Raw genomic sequence first — 15,104 nt, 5'->3', positions numbered from 1 at the left:
GACTCCATGCATTTGCCTTCAATTCAATTCCACAGTATTTGTCAAGTATCTTCTATGTGCCAATTATTGTATTGGGTTCTGGGACTACATAAATGAATAAAAATCCAGTTCCTGTTCCTAGGTACAATGCAGGCTTTCGGAGAAAACCAAACACATATGTAATTACAAAATACCACACAATGAGAGCTTGACTGTGTTACAGGTCTAGGACCATGGCTGGCTTGCAGAATCTTTAAGATCTTGCTCTGCTACGTGACATGAGCAATTTGTTTAATTTCACTGGGCTTTAGTTTGCTTGCGGGTAAAATAGAGACATTAATTGTCTCTATTTCATTGAATTGTGAAGTTTAAATGAGGTGATACGTGTAAAGCAAATAGAACAATGTCTGGCACATGGCTTGAAAGTTATCTATAATGATAAACAATTAACCTCATGATGGCCAGATCTGAAGCTCCTGGATGAAGAGGAGAATTGGACCCCTTAAGAAAGGACTGTGCAACAATGTCGCAAATAATTGGCATAGATCCTCCTCCAAGCCATCCCCAAAGGAATGTAAAGTCATTTACTAAGGGGTCTGTGCACTGGGGGAAATGGAAATACCCAAACTTTTCAGGAATTCCAAAACACTGCTCTGAAATGACACTAATTCTTAGGAATCCCAAATACCACTGTGGTCCAGTGGTCAAAATAGGGGTTTAGAGTGATCAGGTGATAAGCGGAGTTTGGGTCCAGTTCCAGTTCATCATGGATCTGTAAGCCATGCAGCCATTAAAAATAATTAGGAAGACTAGTCAGCCACATAGCTGTGAACTTATACACAGCGACAAATTTGAAAAAAAGGACAGAAAATGACATGCTAACAACAATACCCAAAATTATGTACATGTCTGGACAAAGAGCAAATGCCAACAACAAAAATGAAAATACTTGTGCTTGGATGATGAGATCATAGGTGATTTTTGTTTGTTTGATCTTTCTCAATTCCTCAAACTCTCCCAAATGCTATTTTTGCTTTCTTTGTAGAAGGTACTTTTTCAAAAAAAGACTTAGAACTCATCTAGCTCTTTTGTTTTGAGGATTGCCATAATATACTTTTCAGCCAATCATAGTAAGGTCATAATAAGTAAGAATGTTAAGTGTAGCCATTTTCTCTAATATTATAATGAGTCTCAGAGCCAATCATGCATGAGGCTTCTATCACATAAAAGATGCTGCAGGAATGACAAAATCTCACTCTCTCCTTGTCCTCCAGGAGCTTATAGTCTAAGGGGAAGATATAAAATGTGCTCAAATCCTCATGATTCAAAACTGAAAAAGATAACTGCTTTAGAGAGGGACAAAGAAAACACTGCTCTGCCCAGAGTAAAGAGAGCTCATATTCAACTGGAGAAAAACAGAAAATATTCACTGGCAGAGCTGGCATCTGACAGACAGATAGGGTTTTGCAAGGGAGAATTGAGGTCCCAGAAAGGAGATGTTCCAGGTGAAGGGGACAGCACAAGACATACTGGAGAACTGGTGAGCCCTCTGACTTAGCTGGAGAATTCGGCACGTACAGAAGAGCCTGGGGACAAAAACCCCTTGGCTGGAAATCCTTGGAGCATAACTCACTTCTCCCTTAGGGCTAGGATTCAGGAGAAATATCCTGCAGACAGATTAGCTTAATAGTGTCAGGACACTGCCTGTTTGGCAAGAAATAGTGGCTGGTACATCAGGGATTACCAATGATACTTGTTATTTAACAGGTATTTACCATGTGCTGTATAAGCTAAGTGCCTGATAAAGGAAGATGTTAACAACCTTTCTTATATTACAGCTGGCCCCTCATATCCACAGCTTCCACATCTAGGAAGTCAACCAACTGAGGACTGAAAATATTAGAAAAAAAAATTGAAGGAAGTTCCAAAAAGCATAACTTGAATTTGCCGTGTACCAGCAACTATTACATAGCATTTACTTTGTATTTACAGATATTCACTTAAGCATTTACATTCATTGGGTATTATAAGTAATCTGGAGATGATTTAAAATATGTGGGAGGATGTGCATAGGTTATACAAAAATACAGCACTATTTTATATAAGGGACTTGAACATCCACAGACTTGGTATCTGAGGGGGTCCTGGAGCCAATCCCCTGCAGATACCGAGGGATGACTGTATTCATCTTTTAGATAAGGAAACGGATGGTTAGAGAGATAAAATGATACATGCAAAGTTGTATGATTCATATATAGTTGAGTCGGAGTTGGAATCTCTCATGTCAGAGCCTCTTCTCCACCCACCCTCCTGTAGTGCCTCTTTGGAAAAAGTAAGAGTGAAATTAATCCTAGGCCAGCGAAAAAAGACCACATGGTGTATGTAACTAGTAAAATCCCACCTTAAAGTCCCATCGGGTAGGAAATCAGGACACATGGTGGGATATAATGAATATGGTTTCACTGCCCTAGCTCTATCCCTTCCAAACTAAACAGGCAGCCTTAACCAAATTTCTTCTCTGTGCCTCAGTTTCCTTATCTTTAAAATGGAGACATAAATAGTGCCTTTTTCAGAGGGTTTTGAGAGAACGCATTCCAATGACATGTATAAAACGCTAAACAATGTCGGGCATGTAGTAAGTACTTGGTAAATGTTAGACATTATGACTGTAGGCTGTAGTGTAGAACGTTCCTCCTGCTAGGACACAATGCCTAATGGTCTTCTTCCCCAAAGAATCCTGAATTTCGGGGTATTGGAGGTAGGCAGCCCTGTCCCTATTTGGTATTTCAGAAAATAGCCCCAATCCAGGACCAAAGATGGTGGTATTTTGACAGAAATCATTATGCCACCGGGTTCCTAATAGAGTTAAATATTACCACCCAAGGATGCAGCATGCCAGCCACACATCTGTGGGGAGGTGGGGCCCAGGATGGAGAGACTTGCTTCTTCAGGGAGAAGGCCTTGCCTGCCTGCTCTGATCTCTGCAGCCTTAGGAGGTGCTGCTTCTCCAGCAGGGACCCCAGACCAAACCATGGGACCCTGCCCTTCTGAAGAGGGCATCCGAGTGTGCCTCAAAGGCTTTTAAACCTATGGGAGCCAACTGGCCTGATGGAACATTAAACCTACTGACCTGGATGGGCCCTGAGGAAATCACTTAGCCAAAAGTAGGACATCAGAACACGCTGAAGAATAAACAATTGAGTTTTATTCTTCAACGGCATTCTTTGATGTCTATAGAAGAAACTGAGATGTTATATTATTTGTGTGTTACTCACTTTCACACCCCTTCATTCCCATAAACCTAAAATTAGTCTGTACACCAGTTAAAGAGTTTGCTTCAGGCCCACTCATCCATCTGTTATGCTTGATAATGTTTACATTTGGATAGTTTAGGGGTCAACTAATGTCCTGAGCTTTGTGGTCCCAGCACAAAGACCAGATTTAACATGATTAGCCTGATGTCACCATGTCCAGTTACCCTCCTCCTTGACATACCCATAATGGGATCTCACAGGATTTCTAGTGTTGACATCAAAGGCCTCAGCTTGTGAGTATCACCGTATCACAGACCTAGAAACTGAGCCACTGAAAGGTTAAGTTTAAAGTCATATAGAGGGCTAGGAAAGGAGACTTAGTCTGGAGCTTTGATCATCATGGCTACTCACCTGAAATCTTTGCAGAAGTAGCATATTAGCATGCCAAAATTTAAAATGTGTATCATTGGCTTCTGAGGTTAAGGAGACAGAATTTTTTGAAGGAAGGATGTAATTAAAAAAAAAAAAGCACCATTCAATATGGTGCCATTACAGGTTAAAACCAATGCTTTGTGATTCAGACCTCACAAATAATACTCAATGGCTTTTTTCCACAATTTGTAGTTGACCATTCTGTGTACTTAAATGCTTAAATACTTCATTAGAACAACTCAGATGCTTTCAAGATTCCTGTAAGTCATAAAACATGTCAATTATGGCTTGACTTTGTATAAAGCCCTGTCTGTGAGCTCGCAGTCTCAATAGGCTTGTCCAGTAACCAGAGGAAACTACAGATAAAAGTATCTCAACTGGCAATCTGTCCACTTCTGTAACTGGAAATTTCCACTGGTCTCTGCTTCTGGAAATCACTTTGGAAACTTAGGGGGAAATAATTCCTTTTGTTTCCCGTCCAGAAGCAACAAAGAGCCTGAGGACACTCACTGGGGTCCAGCATCCGGTGTGGTCTTTTTCTAAACTGCAGTAGTGTGTGATTGGAGCCACGGGCTGCAGGAGTGAGAGCCCGGATCAGTGGAGGGGTGGCTGCCTGACTTCTGTAAGTACACCTTGGCAGGTGCTGCCTAGTCTTGCTGCAGTCTCCAGATTAAAGTGCTGGCTCACACAAAGGCATTTGAAAAGTGCACACAACAAGCTCTGCAGGCCAAGGGATTCTTGTTCAGAGTCTAGAAGTTTCTTGAGGATGTCCCATCAGGTCACTCCAGCTCATCAGGCCACAGATTCAAATCTGGGGAGAAAAGTCCACAAATAGGAAAATCGTTTTTCTGACTAGAAAATACATAACCTCTCAAAATCAGATTGGAGTGAGAAAACTGGAGTTAGAAAAAAACGCTCAAAAGGCAGCATGGCTTAAATCTTTCTTTCCACCCCCTCGATCATTGCCCTAGTCCAAATCTTCAGCCTTTCTCTCCAGACCTGTGGCAAGAGGCTTCTCTCCTCTGTACTCTGGCCTGTAGTCAGCTCAGCAATACTGGAGCAAAGTTCTTGGGGCTTCCCTATTCAGACCTTTTAGAATTCCGATTGTGCCAGATATTCCTGTTTGTTCATGTAGATGCTCTCTCCACCCTGCTCTGCCCTGTTCATACCCCAGGATTGCATCACTGGCCTTTCTTCCCTCTGGTTTCCATTCCCTCAGTTCAGGGGAGAAAGGAGATTGCATCGGTGATAGGAGGGTGAGGTTGGAGTATCTCTTCCTCAGCCACCTTCTGGACAGTTTGCAGGTCAGTTTTATTCCCCGTTAAAGCCCACAGCTCCAGGGGGCAGCCCTTTCCTGTTGCTGTTTTCACCAGTGTTCTGGTAACTGCTCCCTCCCCTTTCCCCTTCAGGCTGAGGCTCAGTCACTGGTCCCTGCTCTTTTAGTCTCAGGATGCCTAATATCCCTCACTGGTTTCCCCTCATCCTGCTCATGTCTTTGTAAAGAGTAAAAACTTGTAAACTTGCTTCAGTTACCCCCCTGTATGTGCCCTCTGTCTCCTGCTGAGACCTGACCAAGGCACCCACGCCTGGTGAGTAAAATATAATCTCCTTTGCCCAGAATTCATGACTCACGATATGGCCCCCAACAATCTTTCCCCTTATCCCATACCTGGCTCTTGCCAAATGAGGATCACATGCCTTCTCCTTCAGATGCCTCACGTCTTCCGGTCTCTCTGCCTTCCCTCCCGTGTCCCCTCTATCTAGAATAGTCTGCTATTTCTGTTTCTGCCTGGCTCAAATGTCACCTCCTCCATGAAACTTTTCCTCCTCCCTGATTATCCCCAGCCCAAAGTGATATTCTTCCCCCCATCTCTGAACTTTTGTGCATTATGTGTACCTCTTGTAAGCCATAGAGAACCATAAAAAACACAGAGACTTCTCACACCAGTAAAAATCTATGAGCACTGGTGAGTGAGGCCATTCCTGATGCCCCCAGCCCCTTCTCCCTCCCTGGGACAGCTGTGCTCTGTGTGGAAAGGAAGCATGATGTGGGGTGGGCATTTCTGGGGATTCTGTGGCCAGATAAATAAGGTGGGCTTCAGAATAAAGTGATCATAGGAGATCACTTCTATTACATGATTTTCCAAATATGTTCCAAGAAGCACGAGGTACCTTGGAAGTCTTTGCAGGGACCTATGGAAGGGTCTTTATATCCTCTATCCCAATTCTGCCACTGTTTTAATCTACTTTTGTAAGATAATAGAAAATATATATATTGGTCTCGGCCCCCAATTCCTGGCACAGAGTTCCTAAAACCTTTGTAATTTCCTAAGTGGTAAGAGCACTAAGAGCATCTTTTCTTCTAATATTTGGTCCTGGTTCCTGATACAGACCTCCTAAATCCCTTGGACTTTCCTGGGTGGTAGCAGTGTCTTTTGGTCTAGTGAGGTGACTCTTGGTGGGCTGCTGGATGGGTGCTGGTCACCAGAAAGACCAAGCCATAATTAGAAGTTTGGAATTTTCAGCACCACCCCCTATTCTGCAGAGAGGGGAGAGGGGCTAAAAATGGAGTTAATGATTCATCATGCCATTAAAAATCCCCAAAGGAAGGGTTTTGAAGAGTTTCTGGATTGGTGAACATGTGGAGGGGCTGGGAGAGTGGCACATGGAGAGAGCATGGAAGCCGTGTGTGCCCCTTCCCAAGCACTTTGCCCTACACATTTCTTCCACCTGGATGTTCATCTGTATGCATTATCATATCCTTTTGTAATGAACTGGTAAACCTAAGTATACTATTTTCCTGAGCTCTGTGAATGGCTCTAGCAAATTAGTTGAACCCAAGGAGAAGGGCATGAGAATCTCAGATTTATAGCTGATTGGTCAGAAGTACAGGTGACAACCTGAATTCATGATTGGCATCTGAAGTAGGGTGGGAGCAGTCTTGTGGGACTGAGCCCTTAACCTGTGGGATCTCATGCTATCGCCAGGTAGATAGTGTTAGAATTGAGTTAAATTGTAGGACACTCACATCGCCAGGTAGATAGTGTTAGAATTGAGTTAAATTGTAGGACACTCACCTGGTGAGGCAGAGAATTGCTTGGTGTGGGGAAAACCTCCACATATCTGGTGTCAGATGTGTTTGAGTGTGATAGTAGTGTGAGAGTAAAGGAGGAACATAGGAAGACGACTCAAACTTTTCCTACTCAGTATATATAGGTTTTCTTTCTAATATCTCCTTTTTAAAGGTTTATAAAAAAAGATTGGGAACCACTGGAGTAGGAAGGGGGAAAGGAGACACATCCATGGTGCCATGATGGAATGCCAAGGTTGTGGTCAGTTCTCAGGTGGAAGTTCTTAGGGGGAAGACAAGAGACTCAAGTAAAAAAACAAAATAAAACAAAATGTAGAGATTGGATCAATTACTAGGGAATATATAGAAAGCTGGCCTCTTTTATTTTAATTTTAACCCAAACTATGGCAATGAGAACAGGGTTTTGAGTACCTCATCTCCAATACTTCATTGTAAGACTCTTGGATGACTCATGTGCTTAATTCATCCTTATAATTCTCACATGGCCTACCTGACACAGAGTCTTTCAAATAGCAGACACAGTACATGTTTTAGAGCGAATGAATGAATAAATAGTGTTATACTGGGGATCACAAGATCTTTTATTTATTTATTTTTTGTCATTATTTCATCAAGAAAGTCACTTAACATCCCTTAGCCCCAGTCTCACCATCTCTAAAGTGGAGAAGTCAGGCTACCTGGTCTGGAAGCTCTAAGAAAGCATGGTTTGATGACTAGAATAACTCTTTTTTTTTTTTTTAAAGGAAGCATGATACATATCTATGGTATCAGAATCCACTCCTCAAGTTATACTGCTTGACAGCTTGGTTGCCTGCATAATAGCAAGAAGCCATGGGTCTGAACAGCATCACGTGAGTAAAGTTAGCTGCAAGAAGAACTTCCACAAATGGAAAGGGCAAGAGCAAGTCCCAAGACTTCATCTCCCGAGGTGATGCTGAGTAAGAATGTGAGGGCCCAGGATGGCTCCTGGAAAGCCTGGAACCTAACACTGTCCCCACAGGGGTAGTTTTGGGGGTGAGGCAGAGTTGGGGTGACAGAGAATGCGTGTGGGAGAGTGACAGCCCCGAACTGGCTGGGCCTAAGCACTTCCCGGTGGGCTCTGTCTTCAGACTTCATGAAGCTGAGGTAAGAGTGGGGGTGGCCTTAGGTCTCTTAGTACAGGAAAAGTACATCGAGGTGGGAGGAGGTGCAAAGCCTGGAAGAACCTCTAGGTCAGGGGTCAGCAAACGTCTTCTGTAAAGGGCCAGATTATAAAAAATTTAAACTTTATGGGCTATACGGTCTCTGTTGCAATTATTCAACTCTGCCATCAGAAGCAGAGGAAGGGGTGTGAAATTTGGGGGAGGGTGACAATATGAAAACAATGAGCATGGTTAAGTTTCAATAAAAATTCAATAAAAATTTTGTTTATAAAAACAAGAGGGTATTTGACCCCTGGCTGTAGTTTACCTACCTTTTTTTTTGTTGATACAACAAAAAGATAGGTAAACTAGGTAAAGAGGTAGGATAGTAGAGTGTTAACTGTGGTTGATTCTCATTAATAGATGCCTACTAAAAGTACTACAGATGTTCTAGAAATCATGATAAGTTATTCTCTTTTGAGCTGGAAAACTCAACTAAAGCAAGATGTTTTATTAGTGAGCCAAATTTGGTCCATATCAGTCACCTTCTTTAAATTTATCACAGAATAAACTAAAAGAAGTACTGACAAATGGACAATAAAACAAACACCAAATACCCAATACTTTCATTAACAGTAATATCTCACTTCATTGCATTGACTAAGTAGACATAAAATATGTACACTTGGAAGCGGCCAGAAAATAATGCTGTGACCATGTGCTTAAGAGTAGTACAGACTGTGTGTACAATGCAGAGGGAAAAAGAAAGATGGGTGAGTTGGGGGAGAGAGTCTTACAGATTAAGAAAGGGAGTACAGTGTAGTGTATAGGCGTGGGCTCTGGACTGGGATACATGGGTCCATTTACTGGACCTTGTATTTACTAGCCATATGGCCTTGCACAAGTATCTCCTCATCTCTAAGATTGGAGATGGCGGGGGGAAGTATATACCTCATAGGGCTACCGTGAGGATTAAATGTTAGTACCTCTAAAGTGTTTAGAACAGTGGTCTGGCATTATAACAATAATAATGCTAATTATTATTCTATATTAAGATAGATCCTGCAAGAAGTTTGAATTTGGGTCAGCAAGAAGGAATGGGGAGGGCATTCCAGGCAGAAGATACAACATGAGCAAAGGCACAGAGGTAGTAATGAGCTTGGCATGGGAACAGGAGAGGGAGAAGGATGCCCTGAAAAGCCATGCAAAGGAGTTTAGATCTAGTCTAGAGACAGGAGACTGGCATGATGATGAAAACAGTGTAGGGGGAATCGGACCTCACAGAGTATGCCGGCTCCACTCAAGGGGACTTTCCAAAGCTATCTGTACATTTTAAAATGTCTCACTGGGAGTTGGTAAGGAAACAAGATATTAGATAAGTCAAATCTATTTCATGTAATCTCTTCATTTTACTGAGAAGTAATTTCCAAAAACTGTAGTTTGATTTTATCAAGTAACATTTGACTACAAGTTTGTTTTTCTTTCCCCCTCTAGATCTACTCAGATATTCTTTATTTCAAAATACATAAAGTGGCAGAGTCTGATGCCACAGATGTTCTTTTGTTGCTGAAAGGTTGAGAGGCAGTGAGCTGAGAAAAAACTCCTGCTGAAATATACAAAAAACCCTAAATAGTTAGTCTGCATGAAAATCTGGGGTGACAGCTACATGGATGAGCAGGTATTAGACAGAGCCCTGGTCATTTGGACAACTCCAATGACCAGAAAATAGATGGCCACATACTTCTATTTTTAAAGGCTCTGAGAGGTCGGATAACTTGACTTATTCCAGGCAAAATGTTCCCCTCAACTCCTGATGCCATGATGGTTAATTTTATATGTCAATTTGCCTAGACTAATGTGCCCAGTTTGGTGAAATGTTAGTCTACATGTTGCTGTGAAGGTGTTTTGTAGATGTGATTAACATTTACCGTCAACTGACTTCTTTTTTTTTTTAAGATTTTTTTGATGTAGACCAATTTTTTTTTGCGATACGCGGGCCTCTCACTGTTGTGGCCTCTCCCGTTGCAGAGCACAGGCTCCGGACATGCAGGCTCAGTGGCCACGGCTCACGGGCCCAGCCGCTCCGTGGCATGTGGGATCTTCCCGGACCGGGGCACGAACCCACGTCCCCTGCATCGGCAGGCGGACTCTCAACCACTGTGCCACCAGGGAACCCCTGATGTGGACCATTTTTAAGGTCTTTATTGAATTTGTTGCAATATTGCTTCTGTTTTTATGTTTTGGGTTTTTTGGCCCTGAGGCATGTGGGACCTTAGCTCCCTGGGATCAAACCCACACCCCCTGCATTGGAAGACAAAGTCTTTAACCACTTGGACCGCCAGGGAAGTCCCTACCGTCCACTGACTTTAAATAAAGCAGATTACCTTCCATAATGTGGATGAGCCTCATTCAAACAGTTGAAGACCTTGAGAGCAACAACTGAGGTTTCTCAGAGAAGAAGGAATTCTGCCTCAATACTGTAATGTAGAAATCCTACCTGAGTCCCCAGCCTGCTGGCCTGACCTATAGATCTAGGACTCAACATTGCACCTTCAGCTCTTACCTGAGTTCCCAGCCTGCCAGCCTGCCCTACAGATTTCATACTTTTTGGTCTCCTAGCGGTTCTGTGTTCTGTTTCTCTGGAGAAGCCTGAAGTACCCCTCACCCCCAACAACACGTACCAAGTTTTCTTGGCTGTCCAAACACTGGGCCCCAGACCTAGCCTCTTCCTATTTCTCAAATCAGTATCTCCATGTCTGGCTCCCTCTTCTTCCCAGGGGATATTAACCAAAGCATTAAATCCATTCTAAATAAAGAGTTAATAACTGATGAACAACTTTTTAGGGAGGAAATTAAAAAGCATCTACTGAAAATCTAACACATTGGTATTTGTCTTGACAAAACCATAAAACATTATGCTAAGTAAAAATGAGTAATTTGTTCCTTTAATACTTCATCACTAGTGATCATCAGTCAAGTTCTACATTTTATGCAGCTCTAAACATGATTACAAAGACTTGGATCAATCTGAAAATAACTCTGAATGCAACTAAAACATGTAGAACACAAAATAATGTCATGTATGTATGTACATGACAAAGATGAATGGAAATACAGATAAATGCATAATTGTGTTTTTTTTTTTAATATATTGTCAAGGACCATGACTTTTCCCACCCCACACCCAAGGCAGACATTATTCATTCATCAATCACCACACTTTCCATCTAGAAATAGTCTCCCAAACCATCTTTATCTCTACTCTAGGCATTCCCTGCACCTGACATGAGGCCTGTTTGCCCTTCTGGATCTGGTCCAACTTTCTCAATTTACAGTTGACAAAACTGAAGCACAGAGAGGGGGCAGATCTTACCTAAGGTTGTGTAGCTAGCTCACAGAAAAACTTAAATCTAAATGTCTTGAATTTTAATTGTGACCTCTTTTTTTATAAAAATAAATATTTCAGGCATAAAATATAGAGAATAATGTAACGAACATCTGTATAACCACTACCCAGTTTGAGGTTAAATTTGATGTTTATCACTTCCATACTATTTTTGTACTTTTTTTTTTTTTTTTTTTTTTTTTGCTGTATGCGGGCCTCTCACTGTTGTGGCCTCTCCCTTTGCGGAGCACAGGCTCCGGACGCGCAGGCTCAGTGGCCATGGCTCACGGGCCCAGCCGCTCCGCGGCATGTGGGATCTTCCCGGACCAGGGCACGAACCCGTGTCCCCTGCATTGGCAGGCGGACTTTCAACCACTGCGCCACCAGGGAAGCCCTATTTTTGTACTTTTATATCACATGACTGTTTCCCATAAACACTACTTAGGGGTTGTTTGCATGTGTTTTTTTTTGTTTGTTTGTTTTTTGCGGTACGCGGGCCTCTCACTGCTGTGGCCTCTCCCGTTGCGGAGAACAGGCTCCGGACGCACAGGCTCAGCGGCCATGGCTCACGGGCCCAGCCGCTCCACAGAATGCGGGATCTTCCTGGACTGGGGCACGAACCCGTGTCCCCTGCATCGGCAGGCGGACTCTCAACCACTGCGCCACCAGGGAAGCCCTATTTGCATGTTTTTAAACTCTCTGTCATTGGTAATATGCTTCTCAGGTTGAGAAGCATATTACCTCTCCAAATTATATTGTTCAGATTTATTCATCTCAAAAATATATCTAGTTTTGGTGCTTTCATTTTAATTACTGTCTAGTCTTCCTATTCATCTTTTCTCCTATTGATTCATATTTGATTATTTCTAATTTGTTGCTATTATAAGTAATAGTACCGTGTACATTCCTATGTGTGTCTTCTATGATGTATATCTAAGTGGTCCTGACTTATTTACACTGTACCACGTATTCTCAGGTAAGTGCCAAGGAGGGGTGAGGGAGAAAGAGGAGAAGCATCACTCTCTCACCTCCCTGACTCTCCCTTCCTCCAGGTTAAAAGGTAGAGACTGTGACTATATATAATTGTGGAGGGGCGGGGGGCCAGGCAGGGGGAGGAGGGAATTAGTCCCATTTCTTTAACTTCATTTTTGATCAAGATAGTTACTCTATTTTGAATTTCAGACACCATTAAAAGAGGGTTTGAAATTTTTCTGTTTATAAGGAGCTGTACTGGTTAAAAATGACTGTGATACACTGTTAATCCAAAGAAGTCACTTCATAACAGTGCAACATGCAGACCATGTGGCAGGCCATAGGATAGACATTTAGGTTGGCAGCAAGCCTTTGAGTGTTCAGTTCTCCAAATAGGTGTTTCTGCCTTCATTACTCAGATCCTAGGCTCTTTCCTGACAATATTTTCTCTCTATGAAAGAGCTTGAAAACTGGTCATTGACAGGCTCAATTAGCCTACGGGCACATTTTATTTAGTTTGTTTGGTATTTGAAATACTTTCAGCCAGCATTTAGTAATTAGGTTGTTTTTATATAAAAATATGGATTTCCATCTTCTCAGGCAATGTTAGGCTAGTGCTAAATTGACATGGAATATACTCTCCAATTTGTTGAAATCCCTCCCCCACTCCCTATCAGGTTATACTAGACAGTGTTTACTCATTTCATCTCCTTCCTGGCCCTAGTAGGCACCTGAGTTTATTACCTCTGTGCTCAGGACTTCCACTATGCTTTCTTCCTTATGCTGAGCCATTGAAGGAGTCGCTTATACACTCTGACCTCGTGAAATTCAGACAAATTTTGGGCCTCTCCCATGGAAACTCACATGTAGGCCAAGCAGATCAATTTATAGGAATATAGGATTTTTGTTTCTCAAGAAATGAATGTTTCTATCAGGCCTGCCAGTGTTGATCTGAAAGTTTTCTGAGTCAAGAAAATCTTGTTGCTGATTCAGAAAAGCTCAGGGTAACAGTCCGGCCTAAGCTGCAATTCTTTCCTGGTGCTGTGCCCAGGGATGCGTATACAGTCACAGGATGTAGTTTCAAGAATCGCTTTCAGGGAAGTGGTGGAGACAGGGAGGGTGCAGGAGCCTCTTTTCATTTCATTCTTTTAAGTTTCATTTTGTGCTTCTAAGCTGCCATGTCTGATGCATAAGCCAGACACAGACCCTGGTATCTGAAGGTTTTCTAGGGTTATTTTCACAATTGGTCCCTCTGGAATTTTGGGGATATATTCAACAGAATTTGAAAATGAACAGTTCTGAATATTCTGACTAGCCGATACATAGTTATTTAGAAATTTCTATGAATTGCCTATCATTATTTTGGTGACTCATAAACTTGTGTGTCACACCATGTGATCCCTAGATTTCAGGGAAAGGCAGCTTTCCCAAGAAAGCCAGAAATACCCATTTTACAATGAGACCCAGGCCTGTTGGTCCCCAACACACCACTTCCCCAGGGTCTAAGCTTTTCATCCAATGAGCCTGAATGATTTCAGCAATCCTACTTCTCCTAACCTCCAGATCACATCCTCTCTCTTCCACAAAGTCCAGCTCCATGCCTGTCAACCTCATGACATACTTCTACATCCCCAGCAATGCCCCTGACACACAGCCCCCAACAGTGTACTTAACAACTGTTGCAAAAACATCAGCTGTTGATTGTGCCACAGTTGAATATCTTCTCCTTACTGTTAAATTTAACCATGCATCTAATTTTGTGAGCCCAGATGTCCTGTGCCTTATTTTCTAGGGGTGCTTAGGAATACAGACAGATGAAAGGCTACAGAGTTGTTCTGTGGCTATACAAGACACCATCTTGTTCTCCAAGAAAGGTATGGAACAACACAGGGTTGCAAGAAAAACGGGCTAAAAATGCCACTTAACAGGAAGATTCTGCACGAGCCTAAACTATTCAGTTGCCCTTGGTGCATTAATAGAGGTTATTTCTTAATTCACGCTGGGAGAGGAAAGGGGGTGAAAAAGAAAAGAAAAATCATGATTACTTACAGCTCTGTCCACTTCCCTCCTTACCGTGGTGACATATCTTTTTGTTGTGCCTGAAAAAGAAAAAATCCAGGGATGGGTTAAGATTAACGAGGAAATAGTTCTGTTTATAGGCTAAACAATGGCAGAACAAAAAGTAACTTCAAATAAATCCACATATAGAAGTCCAAATGTCCACCGTGGTTTGAGACCTCAGGCTGAATACGACGAAAAACCATACTCTTAGGAGAAAATTGTGAAGAAAGAAGGCCCCCACTTACTTCCCATTCTGTTGTCTGCCTCTGGCCCCCAGGTACTCAGAGGCTGAGGGGCTGCTAATTTGGGTATTCAGCCCAGGAAATGTCTCCGAAATTATCTCTCCCTGTTCTGCTTTAGTCCTGAATACCACTTCCTTCCTGTCTTCCCTAAACAGAGCAGATGGTCTGATCAATTAATTTACTCTAAGGTATAAATGACATACTTGTTCAAAGTAATTCCTGGGGCAGAAGCACAAGTTCACATGATGGGACGCTGCTGACCACTGTTTCCCTGGTTTCATCTCTTTCTCAACCGCTGATTTCACATGTTCCCTCCCACTCTGATTTTCTTCCAGGGCTTGATGCCCATGTCCTACAGTTGCCTGGGCTCCTGAACTCAATCCATCCCTAATTCTGCTTTTGCTCTGTACATCAGATTCTTTGTAACTCCCTCATAACCATACTGACCTTGGCCTGGACTTAGAGGGCTTCTATCCCACACGGCAATCTCCTCCAAGAGTGTTTGTATTTGAAAGGAGCCCAATGGTTAGCCTATAGAAATTGCCCTTGAATGTTGGAGATTGAGTG

General features: G+C 42.5%; 1 protein-coding gene across 1 annotated transcript in view; it reads right to left on the bottom strand.

Annotated features, from left to right (window-relative positions):
• The window catches only part of PDCD1LG2 (programmed cell death 1 ligand 2), a gene marked incomplete at both ends in the record, with an annotated part of 78,655 nt that overhangs the window by 26,562 nt on the left and 36,989 nt on the right, over window positions 1-15,104 (bottom strand). Inside the window, one exon of the mRNA XM_082842847.1 lies at window positions 14,284-14,333. Coding sequence (XP_082698973.1) covers window positions 14,284-14,333 — 50 coding nt within the window. The remainder of the gene's footprint in view (window positions 1-14,283; window positions 14,334-15,104) is intronic.

This window comes from Leucopleurus acutus, assembly GCF_964270905.1.
Source record: "Leucopleurus acutus genome assembly, chromosome: 7".
NCBI lineage: Eukaryota > Metazoa > Chordata > Mammalia > Artiodactyla > Delphinidae > Leucopleurus > Leucopleurus acutus.
Note: the sequence above shows the minus strand (reverse complement) of the source record. Positions and strands in the feature narration are given on the sequence as shown.